The sequence below is a fragment of the Erithacus rubecula genome (assembly GCF_903797595.1).
Source record: "Erithacus rubecula genome assembly, chromosome: 4".
Taxonomy (NCBI): Eukaryota; Metazoa; Chordata; class Aves; order Passeriformes; family Muscicapidae; genus Erithacus; species Erithacus rubecula.
Genome location: NC_136686.1, coordinates 20,445,791 through 20,466,647, shown reverse-complemented (window position 1 = coordinate 20,466,647; position 20,857 = coordinate 20,445,791). Strand labels below are relative to the sequence as shown.

The following is a 20,857-nucleotide window of genomic DNA, read 5'->3' as shown; positions in this document are numbered from 1 at the left end:
GGCTGGTGGTGTTGCCAGCCCTATATATCTTGACCTATCTGTGGCAGATATCTTCCATTCTGATTGTAAGTTCAGCCAGCTACCAGAGGCACAAGTAGACAAGAAGTGCTCATATCTGCCAAGAGATTCCAGAAGAGGGTAACCTTGGGGAATTAGTCCTTTGGAAAACAACCAGGGTGATCTCTTCTGGCATCAGCCATGATCAGAAGAGAATGTGTAGTTACAGATTTTCATAAGGTTTGCAGGTTTTCACAGGTTTGCAGTGATGAGTAGGCTGTGAAACTGAGCCTTTGTTAGGTGCCAAACCTGTGCCTAGTAGTCTGAATGAGTGGCTAGGTGTTCAGGTAATCACATCCAGGTTCATGCTAAGGACCTTCTGCATTTTCTAGTAGTACAAAAGAGAATAAAAGCAACTTTAATGTTCAATGAATCACCTGCCACAGTGGAGTTCTTGAAGTAAGCATACTAAGCTTCAAGACCAACACATTTTTCTAAGCTAAGATTGAGCTGCTATAGCTTGGCTGTAGCCTGAATATAGCACAAGCATGCTGGAAGCTGTGCTTAGCAAGACTGAGCCTGGATCTCAGTGCCAAACTCATCTGTTGCATCAGGCTGTTACAGAAATGCTGCTTTAGGCTCCTGCAACAGCATCAGTGCTTGACCTTCTTCAGGGCCCTCCATGTACAAACTCAGAGCTGTGATCTGTCCCTGGGTCCCCTCCTGGCTTCTGGAGACATCCTCTGCTTGAGCCCATTGCACTGGCAATGACTGAGGCAGTGATGCAAGCTCCAGGGCAGGATGCAGGAGGGAGCATTCCCTAAGTGCTTGGCACTGAGGGAGAGGTCAGATTCCCTGGTATTGTGCAGCTCCATGTGCAAGACACTCAACTAGCACCTGATTCAAACTCTTCTGCTGATTTGGAGCAACAATTTGGCCTCAAGTCACTGTCCCCAGAAGACATATCTCAGTTTTTATGCCATAGGGCAGTTCTCCTAGTGTCTTTTATCAAGGCCCTTTGTCCCAGCTGGGAGAAAACAGTGTCTCTGTGTACTCGGTGAGTAGAGAAGCACAGATTAGAGTAGCTGTTGTGCTGGGCTCGGTGATAATGGTTTATAGAAAATTTATAAAGCTGCTGGAGTTTGTTCCAGGTATGTTTGGCTTATGGTTTCTTTGTCCTATCCTGTGTCCCAGTTCCAATAGCATGTTTTGGGGGTTTATTAGTAATTGCACCCTGCTTGTTAGAGGAGGAGCAGGGGATGAGGCTTTTCAACCTTTTCTTTCCTTCTCCTTTGAATCTGTTGTCATTTTTTAAGAATGTTCAGTTTCCTCTGACTGCCAAGGATCCCACCTTCCTGTCCCCAAACCAGGACACTTGACTAATTCAAACCCCCAAAAAACATTTCTGAGTTCTTGTTGAAAAGGCATTTCCCTCCAACCTAGAGGTAAGTTTCCAGCTTAGATATGCTTAGATCTGTGCACAGTCAGTGTGGCTGTTGACTACCTTATGCTCTCTACTCCACACTGCTGCCTTTCTGCATGTCTCGTTTCTTCTACACCCCTTCACAGGGGCCACTGGATGTCACCTGGTGTCACCTCAGGGCTCTGCATGTCACGAGGTGGTAGATCTCAGAAAGACAAGCAAGGCGAGCCACTGCCTTGTGAATCACTTGTTTACAGTTGATTGCCACTTCAGCTGATTGAATAAAGGGAACGCCTGCAATGGCATATAATTGTTGTTACAATAATAGCAATTGGCTGTTCATTTTTACCAAATGCCATCTGTACATATTTGCCCTCTTCATAGTCCCAAGCCCTAGACATTTCAGACAAATAAGACATTAGTATCCAGTGCAATTTTAAAAGGGTTGCAAGTGGGAGTACAGGCATTTTAATTTTAGACTCGTGGCATCTCCAACTCTGTTTTTCCCTAATTCCTACCACTTGGACTATATTGTGCAACCCTCGTCCTGGATCCTTCTTTTCCCTCCTTACAGCTCTGTGGTTTCAAATTGCATGATGTAAAGAAAGAAGCCCACCTTCAAAAATTCAGTGTGCTGGGAATCCTTAAGTTCTCTTCATAAACTTCTGTCTTGCAGATGGGATTTATTTGCCACAAAGACAGCTGCTTTTGGGGGCTGAGGTTTTACTGCCAAACACTGGAACAGGGCTGGTGTGGCACCATATGGAATAGAATCCTTTATAGTTTTCTTGTTCTATATTAAGAAGGAAAGAAGTGTTGCAGATACTTGGCAGATCCACCACTTTTTCTTCTTTTTCTTTCTGTTGTCATTTCCATTATTTAAATAGATACATTTAGGCTGCACATTGCTTAGACAAGTAGATGGAAGAATTTGGTCAATTCCAAAGAATATCCAGTAAGTCTTTGGCAATATATCCTCAACAAACAGTTCTCATGCCACCACACCATGTGTCTGGCCATCCCACCTACTTATATTTGGGATCACTGGCTCCTTCCAGCCAAGGGGAGCTAGAAGTCTCAAAGGTATTTACATTTCTATAAGTTTAGTGTAGATCACAGATGTCTCCTCCAAGCGTGCTCCATGCTATTACTCAAGGGAGAGAAACCCTAGAAAGGAATCAGTTTTAGGAAGGGCTTTGTTTGGAGCTCTAAGCCAGGCATTTATTTGCAGGAAACCAAGTCTCTGGCAGGCGAGTGCGGCAAGTTAAAATGGGAGGGTTGGAGCTGTCGCTGCCTTTGGCTGTTCGTCCCCGCCAAGGCAGAAATGGTCGAAACTGTGCTGAACCACCGCGGTGCCCAGCTCGGTCTTTCAAGGTAAGCTAGCGCTGACTGTGGTTCTGTGGCACCTGCCCGAGTAACTCCTGTTTGTACTCAGGTGCCTTCAGAAACCCCCGCTCGGGCTGGAGGCAGCACCGGAGCGGCGGGGGAGGCATCCCGCCCTGAGTGCGGGCGGGTCCTGCCGGGGCAGTGCCCGGCGGGCTGGGGGGTGACACGGGCACGCCGAGTGCGGTGCGGGGGTGACACGGGGGTGACACGGGCACTCGGCCCGGGGTGGAGGGGGTGACACGGACACTCGGCCCGGGATGGAGGGGGTGGCACTGGGGGCGCGCGCCCCGGGGGTGGCAGCAGCGGGAGCGGCCCGGCGCGCGCCGCCGCTCGGGCCCAACGGCCCTCGGCCAACGGCCGGCGCGCGCTCCCGGGGCGGGCGGCGCGAGGGCGCGCGCACGCGTTGCCATGGGACGCGGGCGGCGGGGGAGGGGGGTTACGTGGTGACGTTAATTCTATATGAGCGCGAGCGGCGGGAGCGCGGGTCCTTTCACCGCCGGCCGCGCGGCGCCTCCGCCTCGCTGCTCCTGAGTCACCGCCGCCCGCGGGCCGCGCAGGTACCGCCGCGGCCGCCGCCGTCCCGGGCCGGGGCTGCGGGGGGCGCGGGGGGCGGGCGGGGGGCGCTGGGTCCGCGCTCACTCGCGGGGAGGCCGCGGATGCCCGCCCGGCCTAGCGGGGCCCCGCCGGTGGCTGGCGGGACGCGGGGGGCCGGCGGCGCCCGTGCCACACCGAGTGCCCCCCCCCCGCCGCGGGGCGGCCCCGCCGCTGCTGGTCCCCGGGCCCGCGGCGGGCAGCGCTGCTCGCCGCCTCCCGCGCGTCCCTCCGCCGCGCCCGCGGAGCGCCCGGGCCGCGCTAGGCCGGGGCCCGCGGCGTGGCCGGCGCTGGGGGGAGGCGGGTCGGCCCCGCAACACGTGGGCGCCCGAGCGGGGCCGCGCCCGGCGGGCCCGGGGAGCGGGAGGGCGGCGGGGCCGGAAAGCGGCGCAGGGAGGAGCGGGTGAGCGTGCGGCCGGGCGCGGGAGGGGCTCGGTGGCGGCCGGGCGCGGGGGCCCGCGCGGTGGGTGCGCACATGGCGGAGCGGGGAGCGCGGATGGCAGCGCCGGGGCCTGGTGCCGCCTCCCGCCGTGTTCCCGCTCCGCGCGGAGCCGCGGCGCGGGTGTGCTGTGCCGTGCTGCTGGCAGGGGGACCCCGAGATCCAGCCAGGCGGCGGGCAGCTCCCGCGTCCTGCCGCGGGGTAGAGTGGTGTCCGCGAGTGCAACATGTCGCTCCTCCGGCTGCCTGTTAGCTGGTGCCACCCAAATCACTGTCCCCAAGGAAGGCTGAGAAACTCCCTGGAAGGTTTAGTAACTACAAGTTATCTTGTGTTCGGCGTTCATCTAGATCTGTATACGTATAAAACATACTTTTGTTTGTTCCGTATTGAATGTTTAGGGGCCTTACGCTGCCAATACTTGTGAAACTTTCAATATTGAGTAAAAAAATCTAGCCCTTATGCTTACAGAAAAAAAAAAAATTCAAGCAACTGGTATAGGAATAGTATAGCAGGACCTTCCACAGTTTTTCTCCAAGCTCACTGCAGTTTGGTATATGTTTGAAGCTCTGTTGAGATGCACTTAACGTTTCATATTCTAACTCATTTGTGGAGGGTAAGAGAAGTGGGCACGATGTCTAGAAGGTATGACAAATACTCTCCTCTTGGGAGTTTAACATCTGCTCTTAGATGCTGCATTAATCAGGCAGGAGATAGGGCCTGATAACTTTAATTACAGTCATGAAATGAAACTTGAGAGAAGAGTTAAGGCCTAAGGCTGTGAACTGCTGAAGGTAATTTTTGACAAAGATGTTAGTAGCTTTTTTTAGCAGCCTTCCTGCTGTGCCCATTTTACAATGGTGCTCTTTAAAGAATGAGAGAAGCACTGTACTTTGATTGAAGTAGGCTGACTGGTTTTCAGTCTCTTGTAAATCCAGAAATTATATTAATCCTTAGGATAAGACAGCATTTAAAATGTACATACATGGAAATTTAAGTGACTTGGATGCTTCTGTACTAGGGAGAAATTGATGTGTCTCAGGCTTTGGGTACCTGAAACATTGATATAAAGTCCGTAGAACAGGCCACTGACACCTGAGCTTGTGTGTGTGTGTGTGTCCCACTTAGTCCTGTGAGGGTGATACATGTTAGCAGTCTTACTGCCCTCCACTTTTTGTGTTTTATGACAATCATGTACTCTTGGTTTTTGAGGATGGAGTACTGTAGAATGTTGGTCCTGTGCACAGGTGGTAGATTGGTGTTTTTCAGAGCTCCTGGTCTTTCTCTGACTTTGACAAGACTAGGAAATGGGTGTTGGAAGCACGCAGAAGTACCTTGCTGCATCTGTGCTGCCAGCCCCGTGTTGCAAGAAGTGCCAAAAGTACCAGATCTGCTGCAGTGCTGTCTGTTTACATACACACAGTAATGCTCCCATCCTTGTGCATCATCTAGCCCCTGCCTCACTCAGAAACTATTCCTGGGAGCAGGTGGGGGACTTGTTAGGGTGACCTGCCTATTGAGCACCACTGGAAAGGGGTGGTGTGATTTTTTTCTTAGCTTTGAGCATGTGTGTGCAAGCGAAACTGAAACCGAGGTGTTGTGAGCATGGTGTTGTGAGCCTTTGTTAACAGAGTTTTCACAGCTCTGAATGAAACCTGGATCTTGCAGTCTAAAGCTATGTCCTCTAATACAGAACTCCATGTCTATGAGGAAACTTTGGCTAACCCTGTACATTTGATAAAAAACTGTTTTCACCAGGCCTCTAAAAGTTAAAGCAATTGTAACATGAAGAGCTCAACTTATCATGGCAGAAATTGTATTCCTTCAGGGAGTAAAATAGCTTGAGGATATTAATTTCAATAGTGAAAAATGTTAGGGGGGCATAAGACAAGAATCTTCTATTTCGAATTTTTGTTCAATCCTTTGGTGAAAGCAGTTTATTCCAGTAAAACAACAGGTATAATGGACTTGTCTCTGGCATTTTCACGTTTTTGCTAATGTAATTATAATGCAGTTCATCTTCAGGTTCTGGTGAAACAGCTGCAAACATGATATATCTCTAACTAAGGATCTGATTCTAAAGGAAACTGCAGGAATTGGACAGGTTACAGAAAATGGAAATGCAGGTGTTCTTTCAATGCCTGTTTGTTTCTCTGCATCCGTATATACATTCAGTGTAACTTCAACTCTGATTTTCCATGAGCTGGGAGTGCTTTGGTATTTGTGAGGTATTAATAGCCATTTACACAGAAGACAGAACTTTGCAGGCAGAAATGAGATTATTTAATGCTGGTTTTATTTTAGTACAGCTGAGGAGTCTTCTCAACTGGTCAGGGCAACTGCATTCCATGGAGCTTCTCCTTAGGGAAGTGGCTGGTAAATAATAGAGTGGAACTTCATAATACATGTTTAATCTGAGGAAGGGTTGTGATAATGGGTTTAATGCTTATAGGTCAGTTTTCATTTGTAAATTACTTAGTGTTCAAAAGTGATTATAATTAAAGCTAATTCAATCTAGCTGATTCTCACTCAGCTCAGAGGTTAGTGCATTTCCTCATCACCCAACATTGTTAATCTGGAGAGTGTGTGGAGGTCTGGTGTCATAATGTATTTGTCTAGAAAACCAGACATGCCTGGAAGGCATCACAGAAGTTGCTTGGGGATTCATCTGATGACCTTCTGAAAAATTAAGCCTTTTAAAAGCAATGTATGAGGGCTTTGAGGGCTTCCTATACTAAATGATTTTATTATTTTCTGAATTGGCAAAGTTGATGCAGAAGGAAAAATTCTGATTCCTGATGTGGCCTTTTGTATTTAGTCATAACTTTTGACCTTAAGCTTTCAGGAAGACTTCACATATTGTAGATTAAAGCTTCAGTTGCATTAAAAATTAAAAAAAAAAAAATATTTTTCTATATATCTTTGGTACTCTGGAATTACTTTAAAATATAAATAATTTAAATTATGAAGTGATTTGTATTTTCCCAAAAGATTAATCTTTTAAATTAATTTGCATCATCTGCTTAAAGGAAGACATTATCTGCATCTTAACTACTTGTCAAAGGTTAAACTGCAGGTCTTTTCCAGATGGAAAGCTGTTTAGATTTTAATTCTGGAAAACACAGATGTTTTTGGGGGCTGTGTGTTTACATGTGTATCTGCACAGACAATGCAATGGTGATGTCTTAGTTTAAGTCTTAATTTGCCATAATGAATAGCCAGTTTGCACATCAGCTGTTTCACCTGATCATTGAGGGCTATAGAACAAAGTACTACCAGTTTCTCCTTGGTAGATTTTTATATTCAAAAGGTGAAAGCAAATTTTAGGTACAAAAATGGTGGGTTCTGGCTGTACCTGTAGCTTTGAAGCATTCAACTGAAGATTTTGCATTTAGATTATCACTACTACCTCCCAATTAACAAACAAATAATGAAGAAACCTTTACCTAAAACGTGTGAGATACTAGAATTAGCCAAGTTTTGGAGATTCTTAAGAGATTTGACCAAGTAGGTGCCTGTAATCTGGAGTGGACAAGCCCCTAGACTTCTAGGACCCAGGTTAGAAACATAAAAGCTTGTTATCTTTTCTGACCATCTGCACTGTGATTGGTTCAATCCACTACTTTATGTATTGTTTGAAAATGCAGTGTTTCAAAGGAAGGAGAAGCAGTTCTTTCAGATTTCTTATGGAGTGACTTGTCCATGAGGGAAAGTTTTGGTATAGTTCACACCCCAGTTAAAAACCTGGCAGGCATTGAAAAGTTAAGTTGAGGAATGCAGGGAGGGTACAGAATTGTTCATATTGAAACCAAGGTTGAGTCAGTTCTTTTTGAACTTCTTGTTAATGTACATATTTTTGTGTATTTTCTTGTTGCTCTCCTCTCAGATACTATTAATATAAAATATGAGCTGCTTCTGTTGCTCAGGTATATTCATGTTGCTAGGCCCTTAACTGAGCTAGTTCCTCTCTTCAGTGTTGAGCTGTGGATACAGTATTTCATTAAGAATGGATTACTGAAGTGCACCATGATTGTGTTTTTTAGTGTGTTTTAGTCACTGCGTTCATTTCAGGTATTGCCCACTTCTGCAAGTTGAGTAGAAGTTTTCAGTGGGCTGCATGCCATTATATATGTCTTTACATAGCAGGTTTTCACTTCTTGAATTTTAGAAGGGTATAAAATAGAAGACTGAGCGTTTCCTTTATACTTTAGAGATCAAATTCATGCATCCATTACCACTAGCATGAAAAGTGGTCATGAAACAAGGGGATATTTTATCTATTATTATCCTGGGGGGAGATCTCATCGCTCCCTACTACAACCCAAAAGGAGGCTGTAGCCAGATGGGGAGTGGTCTCCCCTCCCAGGTTAACAAGCAACAGGATGAGAAGAAATAGGCTCAAGTTATGCCAGGGCATGTTTAAATTGGATATTAGGAAAACTTTCTTCACTGAAACGGTTGTCAGGCAAGCTAGCCTAGGGAAGTGCTGCAGTCATTATCCCTGGAAGCATTCAAACAGGGTTCAGCAATGAGTCCAGCTGTTAAGCAGCACAGCAGTACTGGGTTAACAGTTAGACTAAGTCTTAGAGGAGAGGCCTTTTCAACCTAAACAATTCTATGTTTCTACGATGAACATGGCAGATAAACATGTTAAACGTTATTAAAGATTATATCATTTATCTTAGGGGGAAAAAAATTGCCTTCTTAGGAAAGTGGAAGGTCCAAAAAAAATCTATCTCAATCAAATGAGCAGAGTAGTTCAGCACTAGAACATCAAGGTACATCTCTGTGATGAAAGACATTATCAGCCACTGAACTCTCCAGAGCCAATTCTTTTGTTAGTGCCTCAAAGTTATCCTGTTAACAAAAGATTTCTAACTGTTAATGTAGGAGCAAAAATTGACAAAATTAATTTAAATTTTTTAATTTAGAATACATAATTAAAACTGTCTGCCCAAATACAAGCATAGAAAACAGGAGTATGATATAATAAAGAACACAATACTAATATAAAAGCTATTGAGTTCTACATGAAGAGACTGAGGAGCTAATGGTCAGTGGAAGCAAGGAATCCAGGTGCCTCAATACAGTAACAAGAAGGTGACACTGGACCCTTGCAGTAACTCAAATCCCTTCATTTTGACACAGCTTCCTGTGCTACCACCAGCTCATCCACTATGTGAAAAACACATGCAGTGTTAATGGCAGAAATGCTAACTGGCATGGCAGTATATGGGAATCTTTACCAGAAGATGGAGTGTCTTGACAAAGCAGAAAAGGTCAAGAAATGTGGACAAGTGCTGTTTCACAAAACACACTCTGAACTTTTAGCTAAGCATGTGAGCCAAAATATCTGAGATGGGAAGCACTCATATCACCATGTGAGAGATACATTCCTTTCATAAACAGAACACCCAGTTTCTCTTCTGAATGATCTTCAAGTCAGTGAAAGTAAGCCCTGGAAAAGCTTATTGTAGTTCTTCCTTAGCTATGCATAACCCCATACCCCCTTCTTTTCATCAATGTCTGAATGACAGTAAGGTAAAAAAATTTTCAGAGCATTTCTTTGTACAGTGTTGAGACCTTCAGTTACATGAGTAAAAAGCAGGGTCAAGAGACAGTCTGTCACAGGCAAGTACCTTTTCTAACAAGTCACATAAAGGGTTAGGCAAGTTTGAAGTTACTGTGAAACTACTGCTACATCTCACTTAGGGATGTGGCAAAATTCAGAGAAAAAGAAAACACTAAAACGTGATGATGCTGAACCAAGTAATGCAACACAATTGAAAACTGTTCTCTCCCCTTCAAGTGGTATTTTTTTTGCACTCCCTAATAACTCCTGAGGTAAAGGCATCAACTTCAGCCATTTGCCAATGCAACTATTTCACTAATATGTTACAGCACGAAAATGTATTTTCCTCATTTCAACTTTAAAGTGCCCTACACTTGTATGGAAGTTCCAGTTGAGGGGGAAAAGTCAAATTTTGCAAAACAAAACAGAGGAATGGTGTATATATATATAAGTAATATTATTACTCAGCTATTGGTAACTGCAGGATTTGTTTTCATTCGGGTGGAAACTCATTCTAAGCTTTCCCTTGAACTAATTTTTCAATCCAGAACTGAGGATTTGATCAACAAATACTGAACTCCTCTCTTTGTAGTATTTTTAGTACATTTTAGATAGTGCCTGTCAACTCTTTCAGCAGAAGAGAACCTCCATACTGTAAAGGAAATGGACTACAAAATTACAAATTGAAACCAGGACTAACTTATATCTGCATGTTTGTCTATGCAGCTGACCTGAGCTTCCTGATCATGTTCTAAAAATAGGGTAATTAGCACACAATGTTGCTTTTGTTCCGAATGCCAAGATTTTGTAGCAGAAAACCTAACAATTTCTGTTTAGAACAGTATTTCATTATTACAAAAGTAACAAGTTCAAACCCAAACCAGGAAAAAAATAACAAGGATCTTTGTTTCTTTGTAAAACAAACTACTCACTATAGCTTTTTTTACAGTTTTACTTCCCATCATGGATAATGGGATGAACAACAGCCATCCTAGAGGGTTGAAATCAAAATCTTCATGCATAAAGAAATATTTTAAATTTCCTAAGAGAGTATTTCTCAATATAGCTCAAGTTGGTACAGGTATTCAGTTAATTAAGAAGTGGCAAAATAATAAAAAAAATTGTCTTTTCAGAGTTCTTCTGGTGGCAGGTTGTGCTCTTAACAGCTTAAGAAAATAAACAACTTGTGCATGCTACAGCATCAAACAATGGGAAAGAGAGCATTAATTGGCTGCCTAGATCACCACATAATCAAACAACCTTATTGGCATTTACATTGCTATTTGCAAAACCCACATGCTGCAGCATTCAAGTTTTTATCCAATTTGATTTCAAAAACATCTGAGCATTGTTATGTGAAAAGAAAGTTTAAAAATATTGAAAAATATTTACAGGTTTCAGAAGTTCACTTTTTGCTAGAACATCTGATGAATGAATTTAATTAATTTAAATTCATTCACTAACCAAGAATCCATTGAAATTCCTGACAGGTATTTAGCAACTTCTTTGTTAGCTTCCATCCAGTATTTTTTTCCATGGGAGCTAGGCTACTGCTAAACTGCCATATTTATCCAGTTTTCAACTAACAAGTTAGTGTGCACTTAAAAAACGAACACAACCACAGCTTTAACACATTTTGGAGGCTGTTGGGATGAGGTGTTACAACTGGCAGTAAAGACACAAGAGAAGAATGATGCCTATGGTTAAGGTTTCATCCTGTCACTTTCAAATAAATGCAGGTGCAGTTTAAAAAGCAATTGCAAACATGTTAGGGCTATAGAGAACTTGAACCATGGAACTTGAGCACTGTTTACAAAGTTATCTTCAGCAATCCTCTCTTGTGAATTTCACTCAGTCTTGCCTTTGGCACTAATATAGAAATATGTGATACCTCCAAAACACTGAAGATGGTGGTAGAAGAATCAAGAGGCTGCATCATGAAGATCTCACCAGTTCAAACATAGCAAGTGTGTTTCTGATACAGCCACCTTGCATGCACAAGAAACAGCATAAACATTCATACATAAGTAATTTCCAAAACTGTTATGAGAGAAAAGATCATACAGTTCAGTAGTAACTAGGAGAACATTTAGCTCTTCTTCAAAAAGAAGCAATAGAATAATGTATTTGGTTAAAAATGTTAATTTAAAAGGAAATAAAGTAGAAGATAGTGTTTCCTTTATACCTGTGAGATCAAATACACTGATTGCTACCATAGCTTCTACTAACAGTTTCAGAATGAGTGATGCATTTTTTGGTTGTAGTACCAAGCCATTTGAAGTGTGAAACATGTACTGTGCACTTTTGAAACAGGTCATTCAGTTCTCACAGAATTGTTTAGGTTGGAAAGGACCTTTAAGACCACTCTGCAGGGCATCTGAACTCCTTTAAAGTTATAAACCTCTATTAGAGGTTTTGAGCAAATTGCCCCAAACAATTATTTTGAACATCTGCAGTCAAAAAGAGTGTTTTCTAATGCATCTCTACTCTATTCTAATTTTTGTTTTCTGTATTCAATGATGATGTAAGGAGGAATCTTGCAAGTTGTCCTGGAATTCTAGGCAAGAACATCAGTTAACAATAACTTATAGTGAATGTATTGCTCTTGAGTTTCCCAGTCTTTAGTGAGAGTTGAACTTGGCTGGTATGATGTAATTTGTCTGGCACCTTTGGTTTCTGCACACATTGCAAATAATTTACCAGACTTAATCCTGATGATTTTTTTTAAATACAGCTAGCTGTTCTCTAGCTGGATCTCTGTTTTCTTCACTGACATCTCAGTCCACCACTTAGTTTGTTACCTTGTGTTGCAGATTCTGAATCCCACATAGGGCTCATTTGTTCTAATGTTTTCTGTTAATGTATTGCTTCCAGTTGGCCAAGGCTTGCCAGGGACAGGAAGAGGCTGATATGCTGTTCTGTGGACCAGTTGACTTATAGTGTTCTTAATTACTGACTTTTGAGGCAATCAGTTTGGACAAAAAGATAATTTCTTTTAAAAAACCTATTTGTGACTCTTGAACAACTTGAAAAAATTTCTTTCAATTGCTATTCCAAAGTAAATGTGTAAATAATTTGTCTAGAGAAGGGGAAGAGGGGTTTCCTGAAAGGGAGGGTATGGCTGCTATTTGTGGTGTGGCATGCTCAGCTGAGCATGTGTTGTCACCCTGCCAGCCTTGGGGCTTGTGCAAAAATGCCATTTTTTTTTTGCTGGAGGAGCTGTGTCTCAGGAATGTCTTGCTGCCTCAGCTGACTGGCAGTTCACCTCGCTGTGACCTGTCTTCCTGAGGGCACGGATGTCCGGGTAATCTAATAGTGGTGTGCTTACTTGGGACATGGAAAGCTGATCTGAAAAAAGGCTTCTCACCAAAGCTGTGTCCTAGCTGCAATGTGGCTGGTGTCTCTGCAAATTCAGGTTAGTTCCTGTGTGGAAAAAGGAAAGATTAGGAACTGCTGAACACTTAAGAGTTTATATTTCTATCTTTGCTTATGCAAAATCACTTAGCAAATTATCACACAGTTTTGATAAGTTAGAATTTTTAGTGGGGATTTTGCTGATTTTTAATATTTTTGCAGGATGCACTTTACAACTGTGGGTAAAGTAGTGCTGGATTAAGTCTTCTAACCTTCCCATTTTAATAAAGAGCATGCTTGCCTGTGATGGCAGGCTTAAGGTACCTCTATGAAAGAGGTTTTGAATTTGAACTTTAGGACACTTGCACTATAGCTTGCTTTTATGTACTTTTGCTTTCTTTTTGTAGCATGAACTTCCTACACTTTCTCTTTCAAGCCCTGGAAAGATAACTGTTGCTTTTCTTCTGCAAATTTTTACAATGAGCAACAAAGCATTATAAATGAAGCCTGTGGGCACCTCTCTATTTGATCATTATATAGTCTACTGCATTAAAACAGTTAGTGGCTGTAGTTGTTCGACTAACAGGGAAATAAGATATTTTACTAGTAAGGTTTTTTGCATCTGGCTTTATGCAGGGGTGTAGACTACTCTTGATTTGTGCTCATAAGCCTCTTCATACAGACAGGAGGCCTATATTCCAAGCAGTATCTTACTCCAAAGTAATCACCTAGGCACTGAGGCTGGAAGCAATACACCAGGTGTATCCAGGTTTGCTATAATCCTTCACTGACAACTGATGGACTGATATCTCCCTGGCATTACTTCAGGCAGTGATGCTAGTGGTTTTGTTGCTCACATTCCAGGATGCAGCTGCTGTTTATGAACCTAAATGCACCTGTGAACGAACTGGGAATGAGAGCTGTGTCTCATGGAAAGTGGAGTGATAAGAATTCTATATTTGAATATTTACTGTTGGGTAGATACTGCAAAGTAAATACTGCAGTGATTTATTCTAATGTTAGTGATTGTGGTATATAGTGTATTTGAAACTCTGAAGACTAGACCAGGCGACTGAACTGGGCATTGAGCAGAGATAGTGGAGGTTGTTTGCTCTTAAAGACTGCATTTTCTCAGTGTGTTTCTGCAGTGTTTTTGTTTCTGTTTGGGTTTTTTTTTTAGCCATTAGAACTGTGTTTGCAGAGAAACTTATGGCTGTTTAAGTAAATGACAGTAAACAAAGCGTGATGCAGCTACATCTCTTCCATGCTAGTGGGTTGCACAGATTAGCCTAAATGTCTGCCAGCATAGTTTTCTTGGCAGTGCCTTGCAGTCTCCTTACTCAAGAACAGTTGTCTAGAGCTGGCAGATAATTGTCGTGACAGACACTAGTATCTCCTCAGTTTGCAGAAGAACTCTTCCAACTGTGTTCATTTTGATACTGGGTTGTGTAAAAAGTGGAGGGAAGATTAAAGGATGGGACATGAAAAAGACTGCTGCAAGGAGAATAGGAAAAATTGGATGAGAGAGTGAAGCACACTAGAGGGAGGCTCTGAAGTTGACAGCAGCTTGATAGTCTATTTTAATTTTAAAAAAATCTTTGAAGAATATTATTCAAAGTCTTTGAGTAAACTGGGCCATAATTTGAAAACATACAGTGCTTGCATGTATTGTTTAAGAGCCAGAAAGCAGAGGGTGATAACTGCCTATTGCAATGACCAGAGAGAGGCGGGTGCTGGAGTCCCACAGGGCGCTGTAGTGAGATGAATGCCTTTAGTATGGTCAGAAGTGGTCTTGGAAAGAGGATGAACCCTGAAAGGATGGATGAAAGTTTGTGATGATGAGTTGTTTGGAGGGGAAAACAAGGGCCCAGTGAGGAATTCAGTAACATGAGACTGCTGGTGAAACTTCCTCTGCTACACAATTGCATAGTGTAGAAAAATACCAAAACTGGTCTCTGGGCTGAATATTGCAACTCAAAAACTTAAATTATATTATCAGTTTACCTGCATAGTTTTGGAGAAAATGAGGACTAGCTTCAGAAATAAAAATGTGTTATGACATGTCAAATAGCTGCACTTCTGATCCAGTGTGTTTTTTCTGAATGTAATTGAAAGCTAGAAGTCTTTTCTGGGGGAATTCTTATAATGTCATTGCTTTTTTCCAAGGTATTGGCTAATGGCCCTTGTTGGAGATAGGATATCTATCCCATGCTTCTTAAAGATTTAGGCATCATTTGTTCATAGCCAATCTTGTCTTTGTTTAGGAAAGAATGTTTAAATGAACTGTGGAAGTTGATCTCTCAGAAAACCTCCAAGGTGTTTTAGCTGCTGTTTCATCTGGCCCACTGATGTGGAGAGACCACAGGGTTTGTGCTGCCACTGGTCATACCTTTGTTGAAAGAAGTACCTTTTGTTTTATGGAAATTTAAGGGTTTTTGGACATGAAGAACAGAGAAAGGAAATGTTGGTCACTGCAAGGAGCACCACTGTCACATTTGCAAAATATGTATGAAAGGCTGGTGAGCTGTGCATCTTGTGTTCTTTTGCACAGCAATACTCTCAGTCTCCTTGAAATGATCCTGCATTAAAAAAAAGTTTAAGAGGAAGTGTGTAAGGAAAAAGTTGTATGTTTTTTATGGATACAATTTTGTGTATATCACAAATAATGCTAATTGTTACACTGCTCAAGTGAAACAGAGACCCCTGTGTGAGAGCTGTAATTGTAGTATGCTTTCAGTTTCTGTAGGTCTTCAGTCCATGCTATCTTTGAGAATGCTGTTCAAGGGAGAGTCTGGAATTGTTGCAGGGAATTTTTACATGTCTAAAACTGAAATCACAAGACAAGCAAATGTGATCTGAATAAAATGAGTCAAAAATATTGCTATAATTCCTTTTACTGAATTGTTAGATGTTCTTCAGTTTATGGCAGTGCTGCCATTCTATTTATTAGCAAATACTGTGTTTTTCTGAAATAGATGGACAAGTACTCAGTTCTCTAGGTTTTTTTGCATATTAGAGAATGCAGTCTTTTTGATTACATTCTAGATCTTTATTTGACACTATGAAATTGTGGCCCTAAATGAGGACATCAGATACTTTCTTTCCGTGTAATTGTTGGGAAATAGTTATGACATCAGAAAAAAAAAATAGATTGTATTTAGATAAAATGTAGGTGTTTAGATTCTAAAATGTTTCTCCATATTGACTGTTAATGTCCTGATCTTATTGGGATTGTGTTTTTGTGTTACACTTTGGACAGATCAAATGCAGTTTTCACTTTTTTCTGGAACACATCCATCCAACACTTTAATTAAATTCCTGTTTGAATGCATTGTAAGGAATTGAAATTCCTGAAGGAAACTTGAATGTGTTTTGCTTACAGGACAGCAGGAGACTCTGAAGCATTAGTTTCCTGGCTTTTAGGGCCAGTGAATTATTCCTGATAGTTGGAGCCTCCTGAATTACTGGAGGATGGTAGTAACAGGACAGTGTTTTCTTGTGCATGGTATTGTATTAGACTTCAAGATACCTAAAACATCTCTTTGGAGACTAGGCTCTCAAGGTAGTGTAGTGTTTTGCTGGTAGAAAATGTTGCTCGTTGTATAATATATTTGAGAACATAGGTTTTTCATGATATGTAAGATTTGCAATACTCTTAATATTAAATGTTTCTAGTTACTGTATATACAATAGGTTTATGATGATATATGTAAGAAAATTTTGAACATGGGAATTAGTCATGCCTAGCACCTGGCATCACTTTTTTTTGGTAAAATGTTGCAATATTGTGGCTGTTTTGAGGAACTGCTTGCATTGGTTTTGTAAAGTTGGGATTAAAAGTAAAGCCACAAAAAGGCATCTTCATTTTTAAACTGCTTTAGCTGTAAGTATGCTCTGTCTGCAGTCACATGCTGGAAATGAGCAAACTGTTAACAGCACCCTTTTTGCTTCAGTTTTTCTAAGATTATATTCCAGTTTTATATTTAGGACTAATTTTCATACTAGTACAGTCCTAAGACCCAAAACTCAACATGGCATTTTGCTGGTACTCGGTACTTATGTGAGTAGATCTATAGGTTCCAAACCAGAACAAAGTTTTTCAATGTTTCTGTATGTTTTAGACTGAGAGCTCAAGATGTGCAAGGGAGATGTGCCACTCTTAGACTGTAATATGTATTTTTCATGTTTCATAAAGCTGACATAATTTGTGTTTCTTTTAGTATTATGTAGGAACATGACTGTAGAGTTTAAACTGGAATCTTGTGCTGCAGTTCTTATATGTTTGTTTTGTTTTTTTTTTTCCCTAGTGTTTGAAATCTTGCAGAATGGCAGACATAGACAAGTAAGTAAAATTTGTGGGCTACTGAGGCTCTGAGTGTGTTCTGTGCTGTACTTTATGTAGTTGGAGTTCCAGATACTGGATAGTCAACCTGAGGTTTATTGCATGTGGGAGAAATGCTTATTTTGCTTATCATAACTGGGTTTGTAATTTTAAGTAAATATAAAAGTGGAAGAAGACATGAGTCATCTTCCTGTATTAGTTGGAATTCTGGAGGGGAAAAACATAGTATTGCCCATTCCTGTTATTTCAGTCCATGCAGGGATTTTTCTATAGTGCTTGTATTTTGTGGCATTTGAAGTATAGTTCAGGGGATCCTACCTGCAGTTGTCAAGGCCTGCTCATCTTAAGGAAGATATGTGGAGCAGAAGGAGGCTTCGGCTGGTTGATAAGAACAGGAGATGGAAGGGTTTCTTTACAAAAGGAAACTTTGTAATTCTGGAAAGTTACTGATTCTTTAAACTGTTCTGGGATTGTCAAAAGGGAAACAAATTTGGCTTTGTTTGTCTATTAAGACTTGTTTGTCATAGATCAAAAAATGCAACAGTTTGTTTCTACCCACACAATCTGTGGTTTTAGATCTTTAATATCATTATAGTATATTATAAAATTAACTTCTTGATGCTGTTATTGAATATTTCTAAAAGCAAAGAACAGTCTGAACTTGATCAGCAGGATATGGAAGATGTTGAAGAAGTAGAAGAAGAAGAAACTGGTGAAGATGCCAACAGCAAAGGTAATGTTGAAGCTGTTTCTAAAGCTCTAAGCATATGTGCTTTCTAGTTAGTGTGTTAAAAGGCTTTTACTGCAAAAAAATAGAAAGTGGTAAAACAATTTCAGATGTAAAATTGTATTTAAATTCTGAAGCGAGGAGTATTTTTTCAAATTGTCTGATTTTTATTTGTCTGCAATTACTGATTTTAGTCATGGTTCAGGCAGTGCTGGCCACCTGTATAATAGGAAAAGAAAGGATTATTGTGGATATGTGACTAAATTATTTCAAAACTGAAAACATTTTGAAACTCCACACATGTGAAGTTCTGGGTATAAAAAATTAATGTGCATATATATATGTGCGTGTGTCTCTTTTTTTTGATTAGTTGCTAATAATTTGCTGCTGAGTTGACAGTGAACAGAACAAATCATGCTTAGTGTTACCACTCTTGAAATTAATAAATCCTTTTTTTCCCCCCTCTCAAAAAGAAACGTAAGCACTTATCAAAATACTTCCATTTTGTCAGTGCTGGACAGTCTTACTCATGCTTTGTACTTAAAGTGTGGGGACACAGATGGAATCTAAAGAGCAATTAGCCAAAAAAGAAATAACTAATAATCTCTGCAATAAAATTACTTGGACTGCTAATAATAGTGCCATGTTACATGCTTGCTTGAACAGAATAATAACAGCAAAGTAGAATATTTTGCTCAAGATGTTATGCTTTTGCTAGTCTATTAAAAAGCGTTTGCAAAAAGGAATGGCAGAATTTAGGGGAACACTTTGACTAGCTGAAGTAATTAAATGGCATACAGTAATTAAATGGTAAGTACTCAGGTGTCCCACAGGAAGCTAGAGATTAATGATGTCTATTTTCAGTGATTTCCCAGCTATTATAGGTGAGAAACAGAGGGGAAATTCTACTCTAGGAATCCTGGAGGGAAATTGGATTTTATAAATCATAAATGTGTTTTGGTAATAGGGGAACTTACCACACTTTTAAATGGCTCTTCTGCATCTGTAATTCTTGTCTAATGTTTTTTTAATGCACAATTCTCTCTTTCAAGATTGGTCTAAAAGATGCTCTTTGTGCTTACATAATTTTCTTTTTTAATTTAGCTCGGCAGTTGACTGTGCAGATGATGCAAAATCCTCAGATTCTTGCAGCCCTTCAGGAAAGACTTGATGGTCTGGTAGGATCATCTGCAGGATATGTAGAAAGGTATGGCATTTGTTTAGTATGAGCAGAGTGTTAAAATGGTTATTTTGTTTTCTGAACCGTGTTGTCTATGACATTAGTTGTCATAAACCACTGTGCTGCTCAGATAGCAAAAAACCCTAATATATTCTGTCTGTTGTGCATCTCAGAATTGAAGAGTTTTTGAGGTTTGATGAAGAAAAGAATGCTAATATCTACAGTGGCTAATGTTTTTCTCTGTACTTACAGTATGGCACACTTATTAGGAAACTTTCCTGCTCTTGGAATCTCTTTATAGCTTTGCCGTGGTCATGAAACATCTGTTATTTAAACTATAGTGGTATCTCTAATTTTATGCTTAGACTGTAACTATTAGCTGATACAGGAATGTTATTAGCAGTACTTCATGTGGTTTTCTCATGTATCAAAACTTGCTATAAATTCTTGCCCAATTTTTCCGTAGTTGATCTGCATTTATGAGGCATGCAGTAATTGCATTCCTTGTACACTTTTGTAATACAGTGGCTCATTTAGCAAACAGTTCTGGGTCACTTTGGGTCAGACAGTGTGTTTGAAGACAGTGCTACCAGCTGCTGTGCTCAGTGAAACAAAGCAGCAAATTTTGAAGAATAAATTTCTTGACAAAGAATAACTAAACTGTCCTGAACTTCTTCATAAAACCAAACAAATTAATGGTGAGACCTTTCTTAGTTGTACTCAATACTATGATTTTACTTTGTTAGTCATTGATGATGTAGAACTTGTTTTTAGAATGAAGATTTGTTGCACAAATTTCCTCTCATAATATACCCAGGTGTTTGGAATACTCTGGTTCTAACTGTGCTTAAGCCTCAGTTTAAGAGGTTGTGCTAAGGATTTCAGTCTCTTTGGTGAAACTGGTTGCAGCTTTGATTTCAACTTTCTAAAGCTTAAAATAGAGTGTAAAATGTGTTATGGTACAAGTTGGTTGATTTGCAAGGGGTCTGGTTAAGGAGAGATCAATATGTTCTTAAAAATGCAGTGTTACTAACAATTCTGTCACTGAATTTTTCAGCTTGCCTAAAGTTGTTAAGAGACGTGTGAATGCTCTCAAGAACCTTCAAGTTCAGTGTGCACAGATAGAAGCAAAGTTCTATGAGGAAGTTCATGAGCTGGAAAGAAAGTATGCTGCTCTCTATCAGCCCTTATTTGACAAGGTATTTTAATGCCACTCTGATTTGTATTTTAATGCTTCATCTAAATTACAAGGGAATATTAAAACCAGAAAACCTACTCATGTTCCAAATTGCTTTGGTCTCATATGTGCCCCTTCAATTCAGTTGATACAATTTGGCCAAGTGAATTATCAACTAAGAATAAGAGAGCAAAAAGTTAAGTCTGTTCCATACTTGCCAAAACGACTTCAGTCATTTTGCTCATTTGCTCATTTACTCATTTTAATTGAGCAAATGTCAGATGATACCGTAACTTTTCTGGGACTTTAGTGTTTATTTTAGTGTGTTGAAAATTTTCTAAATGCTGGATCTATCTTCTAGAGCCAGAAGAAAAAGTTTTGATAAGTAGTTAATGTATTACTAATTGTGTAATTTAGGATTAGGAACTTATTGGTTAGGGCATTGCTGATTGAAGTGACAAGGAAATTTGAAAATATTCTTCGTTTAATCTTCCAGCGAAGTGAAATCATCAATGCCATTTATGAACCTACAGAAGAAGAATGTGAATGGAAAGCAGATGCTGATGAAGAAATTTCAGTGAGTATCTTAATTGGTTCTTGTCAATATCTCAAACTTTAGCATGAAACAAGATTCAATAAGCTGAAATTTTTTAAAAACCAGGTTTGTAATGA

The 20,857-nt window shown here is 40.7% G+C and overlaps 1 protein-coding gene across 4 annotated transcripts in view; it reads left to right on the top strand.

The window, feature by feature from the left end:
• Positions 1-2,326: 2,326 nt before the first annotated feature.
• NAP1L1 (nucleosome assembly protein 1 like 1) overlaps positions 2,327-20,857 on the top strand; it is a 29,494-nt gene continuing 10,963 nt past the window's right edge. For 3 of the 4 annotated variants that reach the window (XM_079304987.1, XM_079304988.1, XM_079304986.1), the window contains exons 1-7: positions 2,327-2,375; positions 2,652-2,794; positions 17,067-17,101; positions 17,746-17,834; positions 18,933-19,035; positions 20,066-20,207; positions 20,682-20,762. In XM_079304987.1, the coding sequence (XP_079161113.1) occupies positions 2,342-2,375; positions 2,652-2,794; positions 17,067-17,101; positions 17,746-17,834; positions 18,933-19,035; positions 20,066-20,207; positions 20,682-20,762 (627 nt within the window). In that variant the 5' untranslated portion in view covers positions 2,327-2,341. Of the gene's footprint in view, positions 2,376-2,651; positions 2,795-3,228; positions 3,364-17,066; positions 17,102-17,745; positions 17,835-18,932; positions 19,036-20,065; positions 20,208-20,681; positions 20,763-20,857 lie in introns of those variants that run through there. The other variant, XM_079304989.1, reaches the window with a different exon arrangement.